This window comes from Callorhinchus milii, unplaced genomic scaffold, assembly GCF_018977255.1.
Source record: "Callorhinchus milii isolate IMCB2004 unplaced genomic scaffold, IMCB_Cmil_1.0 Scaffold6, whole genome shotgun sequence".
In the NCBI taxonomy this organism is placed as follows: Eukaryota; Metazoa; Chordata; class Chondrichthyes; order Chimaeriformes; family Callorhinchidae; genus Callorhinchus; species Callorhinchus milii.
This window is the reverse complement of record NW_024704747.1, coordinates 17617079-17642354: the sequence shown is the minus strand read 5'-3', so window position 1 is coordinate 17642354 and position 25276 is coordinate 17617079. Positions and strand designations below refer to the sequence as shown.

Below are 25276 nucleotides of genomic sequence, written 5' to 3'. Positions count from 1 at the left end.
GAACCCACTTACTCAGAGGTAAGACTGCTACAGCTGAGCCAGGCTGAAAGCTAAATGAGGCGATAGCAAGGGCCAGGGACCGGCTGAAAGCAGCAGCCATGCTCATCAATGAGGACTAACTACAGACGGTGCACAAGGTCACATTCAGGAGCCCAGAGATGGATGGGCTCTGCCTCCATCAGGGAGAGAAAAGCTGTGTAATACAACAAGATAACAACAACAAGATTCCATTTATTAAGTGCCTTTCACGTCAGGAGGACGTCCCAATAATAGACACGAGCGTAGGCGAAGGAGCCAAAAAGTGTAAGACGTCACGTTATGAGCTACAGTACTGCATCGCAGAACAGAGCCAGCAGGTGCTTTCAGTAATAAATTAGCTGCAGCTACACTGGCGTACACAGCTCTGCACTGTGACACCTTTTTGAAATCATTAGCGATTGTCACGGTTTCACACCATCTCTCTCGCTCTTCCTCCTCCTCCTCCCCCCACCCCTTCCCCCCCCCCCCCCAGGCTGTTGTAGCTGTTAAACCTCAGCTGTGATGACAGCAGTGCGCTGAACCTCAAACTAATCCTGTAGCAGGCACGTGGAGCCAGAGACACTGCGGAGTTTCCTCCGCTGAACTGACTGAACGTCTCCAAGGCAACAGGTTTGCAGCCGGGCGGTTCTGTGGACCCGGTTGTGATGGCAGTGAGTTCCTTCTAGCGGGAGGGTGGATTCAGGCAGGGCAAGGAAAATCGAGAAGATAACAAGAAAGGAAATGAATCCCCCTCCTCCGCCCATAAACTAACAGATTCTAAACCAGCTCTCCCACCCCCCCTCCCAATCAGTACCATGCTCCCGTTCTACTCAGCCCAATATCCAAGAGACGCGAGTTCAGTATTTTCAGAACTGTTGAACGGAATTACTTTTTGACCTGCAATTTGACCGCTGCAGCCACTCAATCCACTCAGCGAACATCCACTTGTCCCCTGCCCTGCTCTCAAGACATTCTGCCCCCGCTCTCTGGAACTCCATCCCGGAGCCCCTCCACCTCACCCTCTCCCTCCCCCACATTCAAACCTCGTCTTAAGACCTTTCTTTTTGACTGTGCTTTTGGTCCTTACAGTCTATTCTGTGAAGCGCTTTGAGACGTCTAGAAGACATGAAAAGCGCTATATCAAATGCAAGGATTATTATTATTATCTATCTTTCCCCACCTCCAGCTTAGGCTCCCAGCCAGCTCCATGAAGCACTTGGAGAGAGAGGTCCTCCCAATGTCAAAGGCGCTTTGCAAATGTAAAGTTCTTGTTTGTGCGTATGTGTGGGGGGGCGCGGAGGGAGAGGTGGGGGCTGCAAAAGTTTGCTTTGATATTCAGGTAGCAAAGTGCACTGTGTAAGATGTTAAGAACCCTGCTGGCCAGAGAAAGGTCACTTCTGCAAGAATTGTGCATACGGTTTGTCAGGTGCCGGACAATTCAGGCACCTGCAAAGCCTGCATCACCTCCCACCCTCACAGAACAGCATTTCCACTGGGTCTTTGGCTACAACTTTTAACCTTATTTTTCAACCTTGACCCTCAGTTGACTTGCCCCTGTATGGAATCACTACTTAGGTGCTGCCTGAATCCCTGCGTCGGTAAATTAAAGCTACTTAATTTACTCTACTTAAATCCTGACTTACCCTCTGAAACATTCAGAATTTTATTTTAGTTTCCCGATCGCCAGCATCCAAACAACAAGGAGACGGCTCTGAAATAATCATGGGATTTTGCTTCCCCCGCACCACCCCAACCCTTCCTTTGCTTCTGTTAAAGAGACGTTGGAAGATAAATAAGTCAGAAAGCAGCTGGTTAAATTTCAAGTAAACTGTAGGAACCCAGGACTGTACACAAGCAGGAAAAGAGACCACTGTGCGCTCTGTCCCAAATTACCATACAATGCTGCAATCAGGCAATCAATTACACAGTGACACGCAGCGAGTTGCGAAATGTATGCAGACCGCATGGTGTTATGAGCTTTCATACTGATGGTCCTGGGAATGTGATCCAAGGGTGTAATTGCACACCTTGGCCAGTAGAGGGAAACACAACTAATGTTGAGACGCCATAAAGTTAATAATCGTTGCATTCGATCCACCTCCGAATCACGTCGTTGTGATGTCTCATAGTCCTTCAAGCCATGTACTGTAGTACCTGTGTATTTGTAATAATAACAATGGTCCTTTGATATAGTGCCTTATCATGTTGTCAAGACATCTCAAAGGTCACTGGTGTGACTGTATTTTGTGAGCAAATGCAGCAGCCAATTTGCATACAGCGCATAAAGTTACATAAACAGCCACAAAGTGAATGACGTCTCATAGTCCTTCAAGCCATGTACTGTAGTACCTGTGTATTTAATAATAATAATGATCCTTTGATATAGTGCCTTATTATGTTGTCAAGACATCTCAAAGGTTACCGGTGTGACTGTATTTTGTGGGCAAATGCAGCAGCCAATTTGCATACAGCGCATAAAGTTACATAAACAGCCACAAAGTGAATGACGTCTCATAGTCCTTCAAGCCATGTACTGTAGTACCTGTGTATTTGTAATAATAACAATGATCCTTTGATATAGTGCCTTATTATGTTGTCAAGACATCTCACAAAGGTTACTGGTGTGACTGTATTTTGTGGGCAAATGCAGCAGTCAATTTGCAATACAGCGCATAAAGTTACATAAACAGCCACAAAGTGAATGATCAATTTTATCTGGGGGATTATTGGAAAGAACACCGGGAGGAACTCCCTTGTCTTCCAAGTATTGCTGCAGGATATTTAACATCCACCTGAACGGCAGATGGGACCTTGGAATAATATCTCATCTGAAGGAAGCCATGCAATGAGAGGGAGAGGCCCATGGATGTTTTGCCAACTTTTTATTGAAACAGAAATACGTTTACTTTCCATCAAGTGAAGCTCGCTGAGATGGAGAGAGAGGGACAGAACGGATTTAAGTGTTTTTCAGGCTGCAAGTACAAGCAGTACATTTCCTGCCTCGGACTGAGTCCAGCACTTACTGTGTGTAAAGGTGATTTGGAAGAAACTTTGTTAAAGAGAGAAAGGAAGGTTAAGAGGAGGAGAAGGTGGTGGTGGGGGGGTGGTTGGGGTAGATTTTCCCTGCTGGTTCTTGCTCAGCACAAAGTGAAGGATCAAGCTTGCAAATTGTGCAAGTTGCTTCTGCCCAGCAATGCGTAAACCTGCTCAGAAAACACTGTTCAGACCTAAGTCGCACGATCAGAGAAGAATCTTTGGGGCTTGGTGAGTCTTGTATGAGGTTTTTTTTAATTGAAAAGCAAGAGCTTTGTAAACTCTCAACAGTCTTAAAAACACAGTCTCTACACTGCAGCAAATTCTATGTTGAAGTTGGAGGTGCCCTCCTGATATTGAAAGGCTCCATATCAACTGTAAGGATTATTATCTTCAAGTGATAATTATGCTCTAAAAACTAAAGTAGTCAGGGGTTCAAATCATCTCTCACTAACTTTCCTCTGTAACGCATGTCTACAAAGTACACAATAAACTTTTGAGACGTCCTCCCGGCACAAAAGGCACAACATCAAATGCAAATATTATCGAAAGGATTATCTGACTATACATGGACTCTGGCTGGACACTCGCCTCTAACCCTAAGCAAGAGTCTGTATTCTTGCCAAACACACCTGGGTGAGGTGTGAGAGAGCCTGTGAATTAGCCAGTACTGCTCAGCCAGTACTGTTAAGTGCTTTGGGGCGTCTTCCCGACATGAAAGACGCTATATAAATGTAAATATATATTGCACTGTAACTGCCTGTGAGCTGAGCTACTGCTTTAAAGAGAAAAAAAGGATTGTTTTTTTTCACAAAGTATAATGTTGGCCACTTTCCCCTGGTACTGCCAGTATGGGAGTGAATCTGAGCTGTAAAGACAGTTCCCAGGTTCGACCGCTCATCTGTACCACATTGATCGGGTTTCAATGTAGGTGATACTTTACACGTTATAACTGGTCTCAAAGCAGGGTTCTCGTGCTCCCCGTCGCTCTCCAGCCTAAGGCCGGCACAGGAGAGAAAGTTATTGTCGGTTGGGATTTCCCAACTCACAAAGGAAGAATGGTGACTTGGATGAGATGCCTGTAGGGGTGCTTGATGTCCACAGGGCTGCAGCCCAACAAATGTCAGTGGCTTTTAGAATCAAGTAGGGTAGAAGAATGGGGGGGTGGGGTAGGGGTGAGAAAGGGTACCCACAATGCCTATAACATATCATTTAAATACCTGGGAATACACCACAACACATCAGACACCAATATCAGACACAGTGGCTATTACCTGCAGTCATATTTTTCTAGCTCAAAGTGCGGGTTGAAGTTCAATAAGATCCTCTGGTTGGGCTCGGGAGCGTAGATGACCCACTCGCACCGCTGGTGTGGGCTGTAATCCTGCGGGTATCCGGGCGACGTGATGTAACCGGCCTCTTTGGCATTTAAATGCTCCCCGCATGGTTCCTCTGTTGTAATAGAAACAACAGTCAATACCCTCTCACTGAGAAAGGCTCAGACGGATGCTTGGTCTTAGTTACAATAGGAAAACATTAAGAGTAAACAGGGAGAGATAGAAAGTGGGATGCATCATTTGAACACATGGTGATTTAGGAAAAACTGGCAGCAGCGGCACAAATGGCCACATTTCTGTACAAAGAACATTTGTTTCTAAAAGCAGGTATGGGAACAGCAACTGAATTCTGCAGTGCAGAGTCTAGGTGCAGTGTCAGGGGTGCACTGCATTGTTAAGAGGTGCTTTTGGATGAGACGTTCAACTGTGGTCCTGCCTGTCTGTTCAGGTGGATGTTAAAAGATCCCGTGGCACTAATCGAAAAGCGATGGGAGTTATTCCCTGTGTCTGGGCCAAAAATCTCCCGAAATTGATCACTCGCTTGCTGGCTGGTTATGGAACATTGCTGCATGCAAATTGGCTGCTACGTTCACCTACAAAAAAAACAGTAACTACACTTCACAGTAACACCCATTAAGTGTTTTGAGACATCATGATGATGATGATGCGCTATATCAAATACAAGGATTACTTAAGACAGATATAACTTCATCAAATCACGACAACAATAGGGAGTACAATGGGTTTCCTTCAAGTTCCGCAGCCGGGGCAGCTCAAGGACTGGAAATCCACACAAGGGTATCTTAGAGGAAAGGGACCTTCCCTCACAGTCTTGATGAGATATTAAACCAAAGTTCCATCTGCCTGCTCGGGTTAAAGGTTTCGTAGCTCTACTAAAAAAGAAATGGGAGTTTCTCTCTGTATCCTGGCCAACGACCCACCAAATTAAGAACTTTGATATGTGCAAAATAGCTGTTGCATTTGTCTATAAAAACAAACGGCACTATGATTGGCAACAATCACTGAAAAGCACTTTGAAATGTTTCCAATGTGATGGGGCTCTGTAAAAAATTTAAATTTTCTTACTTCATCCATTTACTTACTGAACCAGCGGGATAGACTCTATGCAGAGAAAGGGGACTTTGCTTTGGGACTGAACCGATGAACGTAAGCCGGAAATAAACCATCAACTGGACAATGGGAAGGTTCCCTGTGCTGGTGAGGTGCCTCCAGCCAGGCAGCAGACAGAGACATCTCAGTACTGCCAGTTAGCCATGAGAGAACATGTAGGAAGAACATGTCTGTAGGAAGCTCAGAGTGCGTGTAGTTATCAGCCCACCTCTGTGTTAATTCTGCGGAGAGAATTAACCTGTTAAAAGATCTGGTCTCGATTGCTTTCTCGAAGCCTGTTCTCTCAAGTTTATAATTAAAAAGACACATTTCCTTAAAGTGCAGCAGACACTCTCCATTTCCACTCTCCAAAGTGTTCACTTTTGCAAACAATCCTTTCAATGCAAGTCCAAATGTGCCAGTGTTAACACCTCATTATTCACTAGTAGCAGCAGTGCATAAATGTCACACCTTTTATGTCCTTTTAAAGGTGTGGGGTTGCCACGGGAGACGCTCATGCAAAGCTTGCTCCCCCCCACCCCCCACCCCCCGTCTGTGTGTGTGTGTGTGTACGCGCGGGTGTGGGCGTGCACAGAGGATGCTGCAGGGATGCAGTGTGCAAAGCAGCAGCGCCACCGTCTCGCCAATCACGTCCGACAGCCATGACTTTATTGTTGTGATTTTTCCCCCATGAGCTGCGCTAACCAAATCTGTTAATGTTAAATGTTTGCACATTTCCTGGTTGGACACCAGCACAGACTACACAGACTCCTGCAGGAAATCCCCATTGTAAAGTTGGGAATGAAAGAAAAGCAACCAGTGCAAATTAACTCCTGCCTTCCCTTTCTCTCCCTCCCACCCCCCCCATAAACCTCTTTAAGGAATTACTTGTAAAAACAATAACAACATTACATTTGTATAGCGCCTTTCAAGGGGTTTTGGACAGAGTTAGGATAGCGCACCCCAAACCTGGCTAGTTCTACTGCTCCGGGCGCTCTCTCAGGCATGACAGATAAGGGTAGGCAGCCTGTCCTACCTGTTCTCTGGATCCATAGTGCGTGGGAAATGAGCCCAGGCTCATATGTGGGGTTGGGAGAAGGGCGTTTTCCATTTAGCTCCATCAATTAGCCCGGGAAACAGTTTGCCCACAGTGGCAGATTGTGTGAGCAGTTTCGAGAGAAAATTGGGTACAGTTTTTGACGGTGAATGGGAAAGGGATCAAGGATAGGCAGAGATATAAGGATACAGTATTGGAACCAGTCAGGTGGACTGCAGTGATCTTTTAAGGTTCTGTACATATCTACATTCCTAGGACTGCAGGAAAGTATAGCCAGGTCAGCAAATCCCCCTCGGTTGGTCCACCGCCAACAGGACAGCTCTTGGATACAACTCTCAGCTTGTGGTGGTGTCTCATCTACACTGTTGGAGCCAGCGGAGAGGAAGCATAACTCTGCAGCTAACATGTGCTCTTCCTTACTTAAGCATACTTGAGGGAGCGGGGAATCAAGGGGTGTGGGAGAGGAGAATGAAGGGATGGAGACTCGTGTGAAGTATAATCACCAGCATGGACAAGTTAGATCAAAAACAGCCAATTTCCGTGCTGTAACTCTATGACAGCGCTCCGAGACACTATCCTGTGTGAAGGGTGCTCCATAAAGCACTTGTTGCCTTGAGAATTGCCTTGGTGAATATGGGGTGGGGGGGGAGAGAACAAGTACAGAAATATGTTCCCATCTCTCGCTTCACGAGCAATAAATAAAATAGGAGAAAATCTCTCCAGAAACTAAACAAAAGGTAAAATCGCCTTTTGAAAAGGCCATTGTTTTCAGGAAGCTCTGCAATCGACGAGATAGCGATTTATTCAGGGACTGGGAGATTGTGCCCATCTTAGCTGAATGCAGAGAGACCTATCTGTGCATCAGTTATCTAGATAAGAACTGACTGATGACAGGAAGCATTCATGTGATGAACAGCGCCCTTTCACCACATAAAAGGCTCCTGTCCTCAGTCAGTTCCCTTGTCCACGTACCTGATCCAGAGATAAGGTCTCTAGTATTTGCACGGGGACAGTTCATGCGGGAGGGACATGATGTACTGGTTAACTAAACCTAAGCACTTTGATGGAGCCTTAAACCCTCAGTCTTGGTTGACAAACTCTGGATTAAGGCTACGATTTTCCCCCCTCCCACTCACTCTATAATTCCTAGCGCCCAACTGGGCAAAATCCTGGGAGCAGAAACACGTCCTCTGCCGCTCAGCTATGGTTCAAACTTGACGATGATGCTCTCCACAATCAAATATTCTTGCCAAGACTGCCTCAGGTTATAGACATACAGTACAAGTTGGTGACTGTCCTATTGTATGTAACATACACAGGCTGGCCGCTGTCTTAGTGTATATAACACATGGGCTGGTCACTGCCACAGTGTGTATAACACTATGTCTTTTCCCTGCTTGTTTTTCCACTGATCCGCAGACTGTGTGAAGCACTGCCTCTCTGATGCCAGTTCCTCCTGGCTATGCAAAACAGACAACAAACAATGTGACGGGAAAAGCAGGCATTGCCCAGCTCGGCTAATTCTTTCAGAAAAGTGGTGGGCGCTGCACCAGGCGAGGGAAGGATGGGCCAGCAGACTGGCTGCTGGGTGTTTGTGAAAGAAAACAACGGCACGTTAACAGTGATTTATCGTTCTTCATGTGTGCACAGTGCAAACAAAATCATCGGCTAAATTTTAATACTCATCAGGTTCCAGATCGTAAATAACAATTGTGTACATCGTCTGGGCTGCTGATGCAGCGTATTTCCCTCATGTGACCGTCACTGTACAGTCACAGCATCTGGAAAGCATGTCTATTTATAAAGTCCTCAAAGGAAACGCCAGCTCCATCATTTCAGAAATGTACATAACTCATCCCAGAAGTCGAGCTACTGCACATTACTCATCTGTGGCTCGCCCATCATCAGCAGAGTCCCGGGACTGCTGCTTGTTATTACTCATGCCTGCTTATGAAAGGGGAAGGAAGCTTTGCTTTAGAGGAACATTTTTGCCGCTAGCAGAGAACTCACTGCTCAGAGAAGCCCACTGCCACAGGCGTCAGTTTGAGTCAGTCAGCAGCACACAAGCCCCAGAGGGTCAGAGGTTGTGAATTTAAACCTTGCAATGGGACTTAAGCTCGTAATCGCAGTCCCGGGCAGCAATGCAGTAGAGTAGGTACCGTGCCCCAGAGTAGAATTTTAACGGAGCTCACATCAGCCGTATTTTCAGACGGACAAAGAAGTTCCTGTGCAACACTTCTCAAGACGTTTTGATACTGCTTGACTGGCACCGGCCACTTGCTTGTCCCTCGCACCCTCTCCCCCACCATTGGAGGTCGCGCTTTCAGCCACTACACCTCAAAACTGTGGATCACTTTCCCTCAATCCCTCCGCCTTGCCCCCTCTCACCCCTTTTCCAAATCCTGCCTGAAAACCTTCCTTTCCGACCGTGCTTATGATCACCTCCCCCTCCCCCTGGCTCGGAGTTAGACTTCGCCACTGTTAAGCGCTCTGATACGCTACCCTTCGTGGAGGACGCTACATAAGTGCAAGTTATAGGTGAGGGGCATCTTTCTTCTGCAATTGTATCTCAACAGCGAGGGGGTCAAAATTGAGGTGTGAGGAGCCAGTTCCACAGAAAAGGAAAGGGAGAAAAGTACTGAAGGGAAAACACAAACGCCAAACCCTGCTCGAAGTTACTAAGACTCGGACACAACACATTAGGTAAGTACATGGACAACTAAGTCCTCCTGGAATTGACACAAGTGATGCCCTCTACTGGACACCTATTGTTATTTCAGTATAAACACACAGCATGATGGGCAGCGCTCTGCTGTTCAATTCAAACTGCAATCAGGTTTTTTCAAAATCCTAGTTTCCTGGTTTATCCTCTCAAACAACCAGAGGTGAATTCTGAGATTTCATCACCAGTCAAGCAAACTCCGCAGAGCCTCCATCCTCCTGTGAGCTGCGCACACAGTCAAACCACTGGCCAAGAAACGGTAAGGCATTTGCAGAGTAACAGCAAACACTCACCACTGTGCCGTCTCATAGGATGTAGGTCACGAAACCCTTCACAGTGACAATTGGAAATGTGAGGGTGTTGAGCAACGACAACAAAATGCATTTACGTAGCATTCTTCAAGTCTCAAAGAGACCTCAAAGAGATACGTTTTTACGAGCGGTTTGTAGACAGGGGAAAAGAAACAAGCAGAGAGTTTTTGGAGAGTTCCAGAGAGCAGGATACAGTAGCTGTAGAGTACAGAAACATGAGGAACAGGATGAAGGATTTTTGCACTGGCGAGCCAACACTTTCTCAGGAGATCAAGATCCAAATATAACTTATTTTCTCACCCACAAGGGCTGGGTCTTTTGTTCCCCCAGTACAAATGAAGTCCAAGGTTTGAATCTCCCTCTGAAAACCCCAGAGCACTCAATCTCTGTTCTCATAACACTTTTCTCACTCAACTGGAATTCACTGTAAAATGTTTGCAAAATGTTTCTGTTGCGCAACTGTGCTGCTTTCAACTGTAATGGAAGTTTTTAGGGAAACATAAATGGTTTCAGATGGCTTTTCACTCTCGACTTGCTGTCTTTGGGTAGATGCCTGAACTAAGACAAGTCATGCAACACATTATGGAAAAGGAGAATGTGGGCGATCAGCAGTAAATAAAAAATTGTGAAATCTGCTCCCGCCCTACACTTATTCACTGAACAGTACTCACTTAAAGGGGCAATGTATTCTTGCCTTAGGGCAAGACATTAACCCCGTGACCAAGTTGGTGTAGGTACGATTCATGCAGCACCAGTCCATAGGTTCAAAAGCCTCTTGCCACTGGAGTGCAATTTTACATGTAAATGTTGGCAAGCTATTTGGTTGCAGGAGGCATCACAACTGAGCCTCAACTTGCCTTCACCTAATGCCCACCACACTCACCACCTTGAATTTCCCTCGGACTCGTGCTGGAGCTCCAGTGTCTTGCTCAACGGATACCCTTCACAATTCAGCCTGGACAGTGAATTCTGTCCTCACCTGATGTGCACACTCATGCAATTAACACGGAGGATCGCTGGATATCAACAAGAAGCAGGGACCGAGGTCCAACGTAGGGAGGTCTGGTTGAGTTTAGATTGTGTATTTACTTATTACCAAAGATGATGCATTTCACTATTAAGCCATTAGGTCCTCAGTAACTATTTTACGAGTTACAACCAATCCCATTTAGTAAATGAGTCAATACCTTTTTGAAACCATTTTCTAGTAGGTATCTGGATTAAGATCACAGCCACTACTAAAAGATCACATCTGCTATCATATTAAAAAAAGTTTATGTTACAATGAGGAAGCATCTGGCTGCTGGTGCAACCTCTGGAACAAACATTCCAGAGGACTACAAAAACAAAAACATGTAATTGTGGGTGCTTTCCTGCTGGGCTATGAGGAGAGCCTGAAATTTGTGGTGTGTGGTCAAACTATGGGAGGCAGCTTGTCAGCTGGAGATGAGCAATCCTCTGAGGAGAGCTTCACTGTGACCCAGCACAATTCAAGGGTTGCTTTCTGTAATGATCTGGGATTGTACACTCCCAGGTCTCGCTCTTCAGTCATCGTGGCCAAAATTCAAGTACAAAGAAATGGCTTCAAATGATCCTGATCACAAAGGAAGTTTGGACGAAGACTCTTCCACCCATTGGATCTTATCCTCCCAGAATACTATCCTGCTATCCCACCATCACAGCACTGAGCTGTATTTCAAAGGTTTCCAGTATGCTAGCCTTAGTCACCCTTCCTGGTAATTTGTTGCAGTTGTTATTCATTCTCTCAGTAAAGACATACTTCCTGGTCATCTTAGTGCCCTAGAATAGTTTCTCTTACCCTGCCAAATTGTCCCATTAATAACAGAGCTGGCAAGTATAACGTTGGGGAGGAGGAAGAGACCACATTCGAGGGTGCGTGCAACTCCTCTTGTGGATATGAGGCTTTGGGAGAGTTTATGACTTCCCGCTAGCAGACTGACCTTTCACCCAAATTATGCTTGGCAGCCATAGAAGAAACATGTTTTGCTGTCGGCCTTCATATTTCCTGTGTGATTCTGGAGATGGCATCAGAGATCAAAATCAAGCCAACTCACAAAATTAGCAGCTGAATTGGTGAAGCTAAATTTCTTATTGCAGAAGTCAAAAAATGGACATCTGCAAAGACTGGTAATCCCTGATCAACAAGATGGTTGGACATCAACACTCAATGGAGACTAGAAGTTTCCGCACACCCACCCGAACCTCAATAGGAAGGGTGAATATTTTGAATATAATAATTCTTGAATATAGCGTCTTATCATGTTGTTGAGGCGTCTCAAAGCGCTTCACAGTATATGCTGTAAAGCGAATTGACTGAATATTTTTGCTGAATTGACTGAATATTTTTGCTATCAATGCAAAGACTATGTTTGTGAACATGAGGACAACACACATTATTGTAAATAGCTGTTCCCAGAATATATAAGGATTGACAACCTCTCTCTGTCCCCTGAATCTTACACCAGCTTCCTCTTATAAAGGGGACTTAGGATGCAGCTACAATAATATGGTCGCGACACTCAATGTTGACAACTGGAGGAGATGATATCAAACTCAGTAGACTGTTCCCCAGGACGAGATGAGCGGAGCCCATCCAAAAGGAGGTCATTGCCTGGTGCTTGCTATCTTCTGGGTAACTGCCCAGCATCAGTTTGCCTTTCCAGCAGCTCAGCCTTCCCCAGTGTGGACACTCCACCAAGTATTGCACCAAGGAGAAAAAAAGAGATTAAAAAATAAATGCTCAAAAAGTCAAGGCAAATAGAAGTCAATTCCTCTTTTGTTGAAACAAGGATCATCTCACGAGTTATTTAAATGAAAGCTCCCTTGCGATGACTTTTATCTCTGCATTTATTTAATCTTAAACTTGGTGCAGGGAGTAGAATCTGAATTACACCCCGCCACCCCCAACCCCCCAACTAACACAGGTTAATATTTGTCGGGCACCGGGAGGTGTGAACAGGAGATGTTGATGGGAGGCGTTAATTTGACGACAGAGAAATTTCAAAATTGTTGCAAACTACTTGCAATAAAAAGGAAATGACTTTTCGGCTTCATTCTCGTCATCAATGCAGTATTATTCTGTCCCACCCACTTACTGCCAGGCATCCTACTCTTTATGAGTTGCTAGTCAGTCAGTCAGTCGTCTTATCAGTCTTTTACAGCACCCGCCCCACCCACCAGCATCACAGCTCATGTGTTTTGAACTGGTGGTAACTGGATTCATGAGGCACATGATGTTACTCAAAACAACAAACCTTGATGTAATTTTTATAACATGCCAGGCCAAAATATTTCCTGGCAAGATTCAGTTAACAAAGTCAGCAGCTTGGACTTGCTTACCTGATGTCCCAGGGCTTTTTGTCATATTTCCAGGTCAACTGTAATCATTTTGCACAACCCGGCTTGATGGGCTGAATGGCCTCCTCCTGTTTCTACAGTAAATGTTCTGCCATTTCAAATGTTTGAGCAAAGCCCTGATCAATGGAGCAAATTGTGCACATGGTGCAGAGTTCCTTCTCCTCCATTCTCCACCCCACCAAAAAAAACCTGATGCACCTCTTAGAAACTGAGTTCGTGAAATAATATAATAATCCTTGCATTTGGTATAGCACCTTATCACGTCAATGAGACATCTCAAAGCACTTCACAGGACATATAAAGTGGTGTGACTGTATTCTGTAGTGAAAGGCAACAACCAATTGCACACAGCAGTTTCACACAAAGTGTCATAGATTGAGTGACCATTAATTTTTTTAAAGAAATTTGGAGGGAATATTACCCCGCAAAGCAATCTGCCAAACGACTAACAACTGGGCTCCTACTTACTGCTAGGTAAGCGTGTGGAGTAAGGAAACTTGCCTAAGGTTTTACCTCATCCGGGAAACCATAGCCAATTTTAAGTTGGTGTAAACCAATGCACCACAGTGTACACATGGGGCAGAGTTCTTTGCCCCTTCCCATTCCTCAGTCTAATGCCTCCAGAATAATGTGCATTTGCCCCATCCTCCAAATCTTTTCACATGACCCTAGATTGAAAGAATAATCTTGCTGCGATGCCTGGGTGACAGGCACTGGGTGATTTCACTGAAAAGGCTGACGCTGCTCTCTGGCTGTGTGCCTGGGTATGTAACAAAACTCCTGCAAAAAAAACATGAAATTCAGTATAGCAGCTGGTGTAACAGGGGATGCAGTGCGGCCACTGGCTTTGTCATCAGAGGGAGAGAGAGAGAGAGATAGGAGGGAACGAGGTGCCTTCAGTTAAACTGTGCAAACCCGAACCATTCACTACCACATTCACTCTCTCTCTCTCACTGACTCAACTCTGCCTTCAGAATAGGCCAGACCAGCTCCCAGCAAAGACAAACTACACATTGCTTGCGATCTGCGCCTGGTGAGATAACTCATGTGTCCAGAAAACTCACACGCAGCTTTGTGAACAATTCCCAGCAGAGCTGCTCCCCGGGGACCCTCCGTAGGGTCTCACACACCTGCCGTGCGATGTGAACGTGATGAAAGGCAGCGCAACAGTTAGCTCCCTCCCATGGCTCAACTGGTAACTGCATCCCCTCAGAGCCCTGTGGTCCTGTGACTGAACCATACGAGGCAGGCAGCCCATCTCAGGCTGTGTTGAATCAAGCTGGCAAAGAGGGGCGTGAGTTCAAATTACCTCTGCAACCCCAAGCGAGGAAGGCGGAAGGAAATCAGATCAGGTTCTGCTCCTGATTGTTATCCAGTGTTCTCAATGGCAACTGGTTTTAGCTGGTTAAACTCCAGCAGTACACTGGATGCTCGCTCTGGGTTCCCCACACCTTGGCACTTGCTAAGCTGCCCTTTACACTCTCCAGAATTATGTAAACAGGGTGCATCCCATCAGGGAGCATGCGTGCACTCCATTCCAGACACGGGGAAATTTCCATGTGGCACACATGTGTGGGACTCTGTGTGGGTTTCCACATATGTTACACACACGGCTGCCCAAGATTTTTTTTAGATACGTTTAAGCATTTGTGATGGGTTTCCACGTGTGTCAGACATGCAGCTGACCAAAGAAAATGTCTGCTGAATGTGACACAGTGAGTCTATGTTTATGGGCGTTATGTTTAAGTCAGGTCCAAACTGATGCATGAAGCTGGCCATAAAGATCATCTGTAAATTGAGTTTGATCACATCATAAAACTGACGACAATTTGGCACCAAATTGATAATTTATGTCAGAGACCATAAGGATGGCTGGTGTTGCAAGTGAAAAAAATCACACTTGTGAAGGGGATTAAGTCAATTTGTTGCACGGAGTAGAAGGAAGCTTTACTTTGTCGATGATACAATGCATGAATAAAGTGTTATTGTACAAGATGCTACACAGCCCCTCTCCATTTGTATTAAATGTGTTTAAAGCATCATCTGTTTCAGAACTGGTTATTATTCAGTTAATTTATGCTGAAAATAAAATCACACCCTAATCTGACACACAGCCAATTGCTCCCGTGGCGCAGAGACAAGACTGACTCAGTCTAGTACCCGTGGACCACGGGGGAGGGGTGAAAGCACCCTCATTTGGGCAAAAGCTCAGTGTGAGTATGAACCAGCCTGCAGTAAAATACAACATGTAAAATGCATGCGAGTCACTAGCAAGTGGCAGTGTAAATACATTCTCACTTAGGTTGTTCTGGTGGGGTCAACAATACAATGTATACAGCGCCTTTCATGTTGGGAGGATGTCTCAAAGAGCTTCACAGGGCTGGATGGGCACCCGACCGGGTGGTGGGAGCTGAGAGACACCAACAACTTGCCTTTTACATAGAGAGAACATCTCAAATTGCTTTTAGTTAGACAGATTGGGAGCCTGAACTCAGAGAGAGATTGGGTGGGGGGGGGGGGGGGGGGGGTGGAAGGGGGGAGGTAAGACAGGAGAGAGTTTCATTCGGAAATTTGAACTTCCCCAACATCTGAACTTCCCAAAGATGATTGTCACCTCCTGTTCTGGGAAAGGTGAACAAGCAAGACTAGTATTATCTGAGGTGTTGTCTTTATTCACCTATTAACGCCCAATGTCTGGGTTTATTAATATATAAAGAGTTTCTCACAACACCCCCCAGCCTGGTTCTGGTATTCCTACTTTTTTCCCTACTTTTGGAAAATAAAAATCGATCATAGTCAACAGTCCTGCATGATGGTAATAGTTCTGTCTCAGTTTCTGCCCATGTCCTCCAGTCATGTGGGCGATATCAACACCTGCCTTGGGTATCTGATTTTAAGCAGACTTACCGGCATATGGTGTTGTTGTGTTTAATATATATATATATTACAGGTATACATATACATTATATATACAGATACACAACAACTCCATGATTGACTTTTCTGTATTGACTCCAAATGTGCACAGTATCTCTGTGTACGCTCCATGGACAAAACACATGGAGCAATACTGCACACAACTGAACAAACAGTCACAGCACCTTTGCATTTGTACTGTTGGCTTTCTCATTCACACACTGGGGCAAAGCTGGCTACGTGACACTGAAGCATGTGTTTTGACAGCCTCAGCCCTGCAATATAACCAGGGCATTAACATATCTTCCTCTCAAAACTAAAACAGTTCCTTTTGTTTCAATGGGTATGTAATGCAAGTCATTCTTTTGATCGTAAACCCATGTCTACCATCTTTCTGATGTTGACATCTCTGAACTCAGCCACCACGCAGCACATCTCTATACAATTCCAATAACCCTTTACATCAGTTACACCACCCCCCCATTTACACACACACACTGTATAACTCTGAATTCATCTCTGTTCACACACGTTTACAACTGACCCACACACTGAATATCTTGTGCGCATCTCCCATATACTGTCCATCTCTGTGCATAGCTCCCCGAACACACTGTACATCTCTATATACAGCTTCCAGATACACCAAACAATTCTGTAGTGTTGAAACAAGGCTGATGTTTAATCAGTCAGTCAACTGGAGAGGATCCCAGCTTCTGCAGGCTTCCACCATGTAAATATCTCAGTCAGAGCCTTCAGCCCAGCCAGGACTCAGCCAAGTGTCAGAACTGTAACTAAAAACTTTTAAGCAGAGCGGTGCCAAATGGATCAGCCTCGAAACACAGCTCAATCACCAACTGGTGACAAAATAGTGATCAGCTGCAGCAAATAAACCCACCTTCTTAAACCCCTGTACACTGTAAATACAAACAAATAAATGACTGCTTGTGCCAGTAAAGCCCCCAAGCATTCTGCTTTCTGGGCATGCTTCCTCGTCTCTTTTAAAACTGAATCTTCCAGACGTGAGCTTCTTCATGCTGAATCTCAAATTGCACAAACCCCCAGAGGCAGACAGCTACAGTACAAGGAACGGCAACAGGATTTATACAGTGAAAGTGCAAATAAGGTTGGGAAATATTTCTTAACAGATTTCTGAATAGGAAATGTGTCCGTACTTCACAAAATCTGAAATCTGAGACACATTCAAACAATCTGAAGTCCCATAGCGTAGTGGTTAGCGTGCTTGCCTCACAAGAAAGAGGACCCGGGTTAGATTCCCGGGTGGGGAGAAATCTTAGGCACGTTTCCTTACTCCACACGCCTTTGTTTACCTAGCAGTGAGGAGGCACCCGGTTGTTAGTCGATTGATCGATCACTTTCCGGGGATAATAATCCCTCNAAAAAAATTGGGACACTCAATCCATGGCTGTTTGTGGGACACTGCTGTACGCACTTGGGTGCCCACAAAATATACAGTGAATCCACTTTACAATATAGTCTGTGAAGCGCTTTCGAGACATCTCAACAACATGATAAGGTGCTATATCAAATACAAGGATTGTTATTATTGTTATTATTTCTATATCATCGACTGCGAGGAGGAATGGATTCTGTTATGTACAGCAAATGAAACGCCCATTAGAATAAGGATTAGATAGCACTGCTTAAGACTTTTTTTTCTCTCTGGGTGTTCTGACCAGCAATCCCCCAGATAAAAGTTAGTCATTCAACAACAACAACAACAACAAGATTCCATTTAGAGAGCGCCTTTCACGTCGGGAGGACGTCCCAATGCGCTGAACAGTTGGGTCGGGACCCGAGCATTGGGGGGCAATGGTCAGGGTGAGGGGAGGGAAGAGAGGCAGCGAGGAGGGGGTAGAGAATCGAGAGGGGAGCCGAAGGCACGGTCGAAGCGAAAGGTCTTGAGGCCGGCCTCGGAGGAGGAAAGGGAGGAAGCGAGGCGAATTCACTTCATGCCTGTTCGGTCTGAGTCCCTCAAAATGACAAGTCATTTACACGTTTTAATAAATCCTGCCAAGCGCTTTTGAGACGTCCTTCCGCTGTATCACAGGGATTATTATTTATTATTTTTTGGGGGGAAGGCAGAAAAGTGGGGAGAGGAGGAGGGGGATTGGGTGGGTATTCCCAGTAAACTAGTGATCTGTGTGTGTGTGTGTGTGTGTGCGCTCCAGTACAGAACTAACCACAAACACCACCGCATCCCAGAGCCACAGCCGCTATTGATGTATTTCCTTGAAATAACTTTCCTCCTCGGGTCAGTGTCACAGACTCACAGAGGCCACACCGATCGCGAGTGGTTTTAAGCCAGGATTTGCCGACAGCAAAGGGGCAAAGGAGGGAGATTTTTTTTTGGGGGGGTGGGGGGGGGGGGGGGGGAGTGGGAGGGAAGAAATAAAAATGGTTAGAAAACTGGAGGGATCAAATGATCAGAGAGGGGGCAATTTTGGGCAGAAGATTCGGAACCAATTGGAAGGACATAGATAAGGGTTTTTTTGTTTTAATGCCACAAATCCTTCTGTAATAATCCACTCCACAGGGTCACCCCCCGCTGGTCACACCCGACTGGGGCTCTCTCCCCCAAACTGGGGCTCTCTCCCCCAAACTGGGGCTCTCTCCCCCAAACTGGGGCTCTCTCCCCCAAACTGGGGCTCTCTCCCCCAAACTGGGGCTCTCTCCCCCAAACTGGGGCTCTCTCCCCCGCAAGGCTACGGGCTCTCTCTCTCTCTCACCCGCAAGGCTGGAGGCTCTCTCTCTCCCGCAAGGCTGAGTTCTCTCTCCCGCAAGGATAGGGGCTCTCTCTCTCTCTCACCCGCAAGGCTGGAGGCTCTCTCTCTCCCGCAAGGCTGGAGGCTCTCTCTCTCCCGCAAGGCTGGAGGCTCTCTCTCTCCCGCAAGGCTGGAGGCTCTCTCTCCCGCAAGGCTGGAGGCTCTCTCTCTCCCCGCAAGGCTAGGGGTTCTGTCTCCCGCAAGGATAGGGGCTCTCTCTCTCTCTCTCTCCCGCAAGGCGAGGGGGCTCTCTCTCTCTCCCGCAGACTGGAGCTCTCTCCCCCAAACCGGGGCTCTCTTCCCCCAAACCGGGGCTCTCTCCCCCCAAACCGGGGCTCTCTCCCCCCAAACCGGGGCTCTCTCCCCCCAAACCGGGGCTCTCTCCCCCCAAACCGGGGCTCTCTCCCCCGCATGAACTCTTGGCAGACAGACAGACAGACAGACAGACAGACAGACAGATTAGATATCGGCGATCACACATCACATCAGAAGTTTATGAGTGTCCCGTTACGATTCTTCCCCTTTTTTTGTAATAATTTTTTTTAGACACATATATCAATATTAATACATATATTAATATATGCATATTAAAAAAAAACCGCAACTGCATTCAAATCAAACCAGATTCATGTCCTCGGGGGAAGGGATGGGGTTTATATGGACCGGATTCAAAGGCGAGCGATTGCCTATAAATCACAACTAAAAAGTTTTCGCCAACGCCGAGCGAACAGCGCAGCAAAATCCCGGCGTTGTCAGTGTCCCTTCTGCAGTTTGTGTTCAAAACCCACATAACATAGTCGGGAGTCGCCTCTTTAAGTGCACGAACCGCATCGATCTGATCGCAGTTTCTCTTCGGTGCGGAGTAGTGGTATTTTTTTTTACCCCAGAAATGGGGAAAAAAAAGGACTTGTTGCCCAACAAAGCGAAGCGCTGTGTCAGAGAGTCAGACCGTCTGCTTTATATTAATGATCTTTCGTCTGAGCTCCGCCAACATCAGGTTAACGTGTCTGTGTGTATGTGTTTTTTTGGGGGAAAAAAGCTGAACAGCTCACGATCTCTGTTCCTATCCTCTCTCTCACTCTCTCTCTCTCTCCCTCTCACCCCCATCCAAAAAAAAGTCACACACAGCGCCGAAAAGTTGGGAGAAGTTCACATCTGTTTGCAAATAATAAACTTTATACACACAACACACACACACACACATTGCCACCTCAACCTCAACTCCCTGTCCTTTTTCTCTTATGTTTTTCTTCCCAATCGGTTGTGAAGCGACGTTACTTTTTCTTTAATGTGTGTAGGGGTGTGTGTAGGGGTGTGTGTGGGTGTGTGTAGGGGTGTGTGTGTGGAGTGTAGGGGTGTGTGTGTGTGGGGGGGGGGGGGGGGGTTGTGTGTGTGGAGGGGCATTAAAAAGTGTATCAACCCGTAGAGAGTTCAAGGTAGTCCCCCCCTCCTCCCCTCTCACACACCCCACACGTTAACATCTCTATTGGGGGGGATCGCTGTTATGTAATCCAGATGTGTTGCTCACAGCCGCCAAATTCCAGATCCGCCGCTGTTATATATTTTTTTACCCAATTCGCGAGGTTGTCTTGTGAGGGGGAGAGAGAGAGAGAGAGAGAGTAAAAAGGGGAGAAGGGGAGAGGGGAGGGGGGGGGAGTGGGGGAGTCTTTAAAGCAAAGCTTTGATGTGTGACAACATCCCGAGGCACCGCAAACCCCTCCGACTTGTGCGCTTAACTACGGGGAAGAGAAAGTCGGGGCCCGATTTCAAACGCGTTCGCAATAAACAATTCAGGAGAGGGGTGTGTGTGTGTGTGTGTGTGTGGGGGTTAAACTGCTCAAAAAATGCCTCTGTCCCCCCCCCCCCCCCAGCCCCGACCCCCCCCCCCCGTAAAGAGACCCTGTGCTGTACAACGAGAGAAAGTTTCCATCGGTTCTTACCGTTCTCTCCTGAGACAAGTTTCAAAAGCCAAAGCGACACCGTCCAGAGCGCAGAGATCCGCTTCATGTTTACTGATCACCTTTGATTTCCACCCCTTTTTTTTCCCACTTCTTCTCCGATCGGCTGTTTTCTTTCGGCTCTTGTGTGTACGTGTGTGTGTGTGTGTGTGTGTACGTGTGTGTGTGTGTGTTATATATATGATTGTAAATCTCCTCCCGAGCTATTAACAGTCCCGGATCCGTTATATTCCGTGCGCCTCCGCACCTCACTTTGGAGAGAGGTGAATGAAGTCAGTGTCTCCGCTCTCTGGTCTCTCGCTCACTCCCTCTCGCGTTCGGCTTCTTGGGTTGTTTTTTTTTACCTCTCTGTCTGTCTGTCTGTCTGTCTGTCTGTCTGTCTGTCTCTCTGCGTTAGAGGTGGGTGGGTGGGTGGGTGCGTGAGTGATGATGATGATGATGATGGGGGTTGGTGGGGGAGTGTTTTTCCCCCCCCAAAAAAAATCACCCTCCGAAGAAACCTCTTCTCTCCTCTTTCTATTCTCTTCTCTTCTCTTCGAGAGGGTTCGTGTCACTTCCTTCCAGTGAACGGTTTGAAGCTTTCCTGTCCGCCGGGCAACATCCTGGAGACGGTGCGAGATTCAGATAGAGCACAAACCCGAGAAAACACGGGGGGGGGGGGGGGGGGTTCGATCACACGAGAGAGAGAGAGTCAGACAGACAGACAGACAGACACAGACAGAGCTGTCTGACCCTCCTGCAAAGCCGACACGATCGCGCTTCGCAACGCAACTCCTTTCTAACCTTCTCCAAAAAAAAACACGCACACGCACGAAACGGCACGATCCGTACTAAACAACTCGCCTTTTCACCCCTTTCTCTCTCTCTCTCTCTCTCTCTCTCTTCCCCCCACCAAAAAAAAAGAGAGAAGAAAAAAACTCTCCAAACTCTATCCAGAAGCCAACCGACACCGTCTGCTCGGAACTCGCCTATTTCAAGGGGCAAATGGAAAGAGAAAGCGTTGCGAAGTGTCCACTCGGTTGTTTCTGAATTCTTGGCGTCTGTGCTCTCGTTTTTCTCTCTCTCTCTCTCTCTCTCTCTATCCCTCTCTCTGTGTCCCTCCTCTCTCTCTCTATCCCTCTCTCTCTGTCCCTCTCTCTCTCTCCCTCTCTCCGTCCTCTCCTCGGACTGTTCTATTCGCATGTGAACGGTAAGAGCATAAAACAAGGCGCTCACATTACACACACACACACAACACACGCACATTACACACACACATTACACACATTACACACACGCGTGCGGAACGCCCTCCCGGGGGCCGGAGCCGCGATTAACAGCGACAGACCCTGCGCTACAGAGCAGATAAACACACCCCGAGTTACACACACACACACTGCACTGTCTCCCTCTCCCTCTCTCCCTCTCTCCCCCCCACACAGTAAGAATCGCTCTCCTCGGCTCCTTCCCACAAAACCACAACACATTCCGTACCCCTCATGGACCAATCTGTCCCTCGGTTCAAAGAGGCTTTCGCTTATCGCAGATGTGAGGGTTGAGGACGGATCCCCGGGGGGTGGGAGGGGAGGGGAGGGGGAGTGGGGGGTGAAACTGCAACATTAACACGCGGAGGAGGGGGGGGGAGAACATCTGTACGTCCTACTGAACATTTTTTTTAAAGAACCGCCAATAAATATTAATAGCTGTCGACTGCATCGAGTTGATTTATTTATTTGAAAAGCATCCGCTCCACTGTACCAGAAAGACGCAGTAACAAATCAACCGACTTTGCTCCCAAACACACACACACACACACAGCCACAGAGACACACACACACACACACAGCCACAGCCACACACACACACAGCCACACACACAGCCAGAGACACACACACACACACACACAGCCACAGAGACACACACACACACACACAGCCACAGAGACACACACACACACAGCCACAGAGACACACACACACAGCCACACACACACACACAGCCACAGAGACACACACACACACACACACAGCCACACACTACAGTGCGAAATGTGATGTACGAGTCAAAAGAACTCCCCCCACCACCCCCCCCCTCCCCTCCCCCCCCCCCCCCTCTCCCCCCCCCCACCCCTCTCCCCCTCCCCCCACCCCTCTCCCCCCGCCTCCCCCCCCCACCCCTCTCCCCCCCCCACCCCTCTCCCCCCCCTCCCAGTTACTGAAACATTCCACGGTGAAGTTGGAAGGAAACTCCGCTTTATTTAACGTATTGATATACGGTGTATATCATCAGAAAAGCCGCTGTGATTCGGCGTCACCGGTGAAACGAGGAAGGAAAGCGGCGACTGACACTGTTTTCTTTTGGGTTGAAAATCTCAGCCCGAAATACCCGAGAGCCAACCACCGGCACCGACGCGTCAACCGGTCTCCAAATGCCCCCTCTTTTTTTTTGGGGGGGGGGGGGTGGAGGAGGAAGGGGGGGGGAGGAGGGAGGAGGAAGGGGTGGGGGGAGGTGTGGGGTAGTTCTGGGTTCGGGGGTAAAGTACAGACAAGTATTAGATTTTTGCAATAGTTGAAACGGGGCGACACTGTATATGTTTTGGGGGTAAAAATAGCTGAGCGTTTGGATGAGAAGATCCATCCTCCAGGGAGTCCGTGAGAGTTGGCAGTGTTTAGTAGGACTGTAGTTGCGACAGCAGTGAGTCTTGATATCTTTATCTCTCTGTCTCCCTCCCTCCCTCCCTCCCTCTCTCTCTCTCTCTCTCCCTCCCTCTCCCTCCCTCCCTCTCCCTCCTGGATTGCTGCCTGTCTGTAGCTGCACATCACCGCTCGCACTGACTGACTCCCGCACACGTACGTGTGTACCCATCACCCAATATATGTGTCCCTGTGCGTCACGGAGATGAAAATATTCCGCTGTGTTTCGCCTGATATGGCCGCGACGACCGATGGCATCTCGTTCCGTTTTACGCTCTCAGATCACTCGCCTCCAGCTGGACATGTATAACCCCCCGCCCCCCCCCCATCCACCCCCCCCCCCCATCCATCCACCCCCATCCATCCACCCCCCCATCCACCCCCCCATCCATCCACCCCCCCCATCCATCCACCCACTCTCATCCATCCCCCCCCCCCCCCCCATCCATTCATCCATCCATCCATCCATCCATCCCGTTGATACCTTCAGCGTTACATGGGTGGGGAGGGGGAGGGTAGAGAGGGGAAGGTGTCAGAAGGTGCCCCCCATGAGATATCTTTCACGGGGACTGACCTTCATCCGCTTTCCTGGATCAGAGGACTCCTCTACACTGAGAAGGGCTATTGTGCGATTCTAAAGCCAATTCAACCCCCCCCCCCCCCCCCCCCCCCCCCCCCCCACCTTCAAAAGGCGATGACCATCCCCGGCTCCAGTTGCCCTCAGGTACCTTATACGAGTGGCCATCCTTCACGGGTGAAGCAGGACAGTGAGTATCAATGAGGTATTAGACAGTACAGAGGGCATCACAGCAGAGCCTGAACATGTCCTCAACCAACACACACACAGACACACACACTCTTGCTCATTTTCCAGCAGGGGTCACTGGGTAGCAATCGTCACGGGAATATTGTCTGATTTCCCACCTCCCTTCCCCAAGATCTTCTAAAGGCAAATTGAGGTCCAAACATTGCACCCTAAAGGTCACCCTATCCATTGAGCCAAGAGGGCAACTCTTTAGAAAGCTTCTAATGCAATTACCTTTGCTTATGGCGGTCAAATAAAATGCTATCATATTGTCACATGGGTTCCCCCTCTTATTCCTCTTCTCTGTTTCCAATGGAACCCATACACGAAGAGTGTCATTGTTATAATTTGTTATAATATAACGTAAGTTCATTTTCTTCACTGTGACAGGCTGGCGCATTTGGTAGCGCTCTCTCCTCCGAGTCAGAGGATTGTGGTTTCAAGCCCCAAATCAAGATTTGGATCTTAGATACTCGAGTTGTTTTTTACTCTAAGATCCAATCCAGTGCTGGGGGAATGCTGCATTGTCGAAGGCTCTATCGTTTGGATGAAATGTTAAACTGAGGTCCCCTCTGCCTGTTCAGGTGGCTGTTAAAGAATGCATTGCACTGCTCAAAAAGAGAAGAGAATTTCTTTCTACTGGTACCCTGGCCAACAATCCCTCAGATAAAATTACTTACGTCATGGCTTATTGCGGGACATTGTTGTGCACAAATAGGCAGCTGCATTTGCCTACAAAATACACAGCCATCACATTTTACAGTCACTCCTGTGAGGCACTTCGGAATATCCCCCTAATATTAAATGCCCTAGATTAAATACAAGGCTTATTATTTTTATCTGACTATTTTGAGATAAAGCACAGCGTCACAATCTTTTTGAAAATGCTGGGATGCTGGAAATTAGTTTAAAAAAAAATGGGTAAAAGTTTTGGGTGAGGTTTCCCACTGCCTCACATCCTCCCTCGCCTCCTTCAAGGCCCATCTCAAGACATTCCTCTTTGACTAATAATAATCCTTGCATTTGATATAGCGCTTTTCACGTCTTCTAGGAGTCTCAAAGTGCTTCACGGAATATACTGTAAAGTGTATATTTGTGGGAGAAACGCGGCAGCCAATTGCACACAGCAGTGTCCCACAAACAGTCATGGATTGAAGTGACCAATTTTTAAT

At 47.2% G+C, this 25276-nt stretch overlaps 1 protein-coding gene across 2 annotated transcripts in view; it reads right to left on the bottom strand.

Annotated features, from left to right (window-relative positions):
* LOC103182945 (neuropilin-2) overlaps window positions 1–20973 on the bottom strand; it is a 75546-nt gene extending 54573 nt beyond the window's left edge. For both annotated transcript variants that reach the window (XM_042336391.1, XM_042336392.1), the window contains exons 1-2: window positions 20609–20973; window positions 4326–4503 (exon numbers count right to left, since the gene is read on the bottom strand). In XM_042336391.1, coding sequence (XP_042192325.1) covers window positions 4326–4503; window positions 20609–20675 — 245 coding nt within the window. In that variant the 5' untranslated portion in view covers window positions 20676–20973. The remainder of the gene's footprint in view (window positions 1–4325; window positions 4504–20608) is intronic.
* Window positions 20974–25276: the final 4303 nt, after the last annotated feature.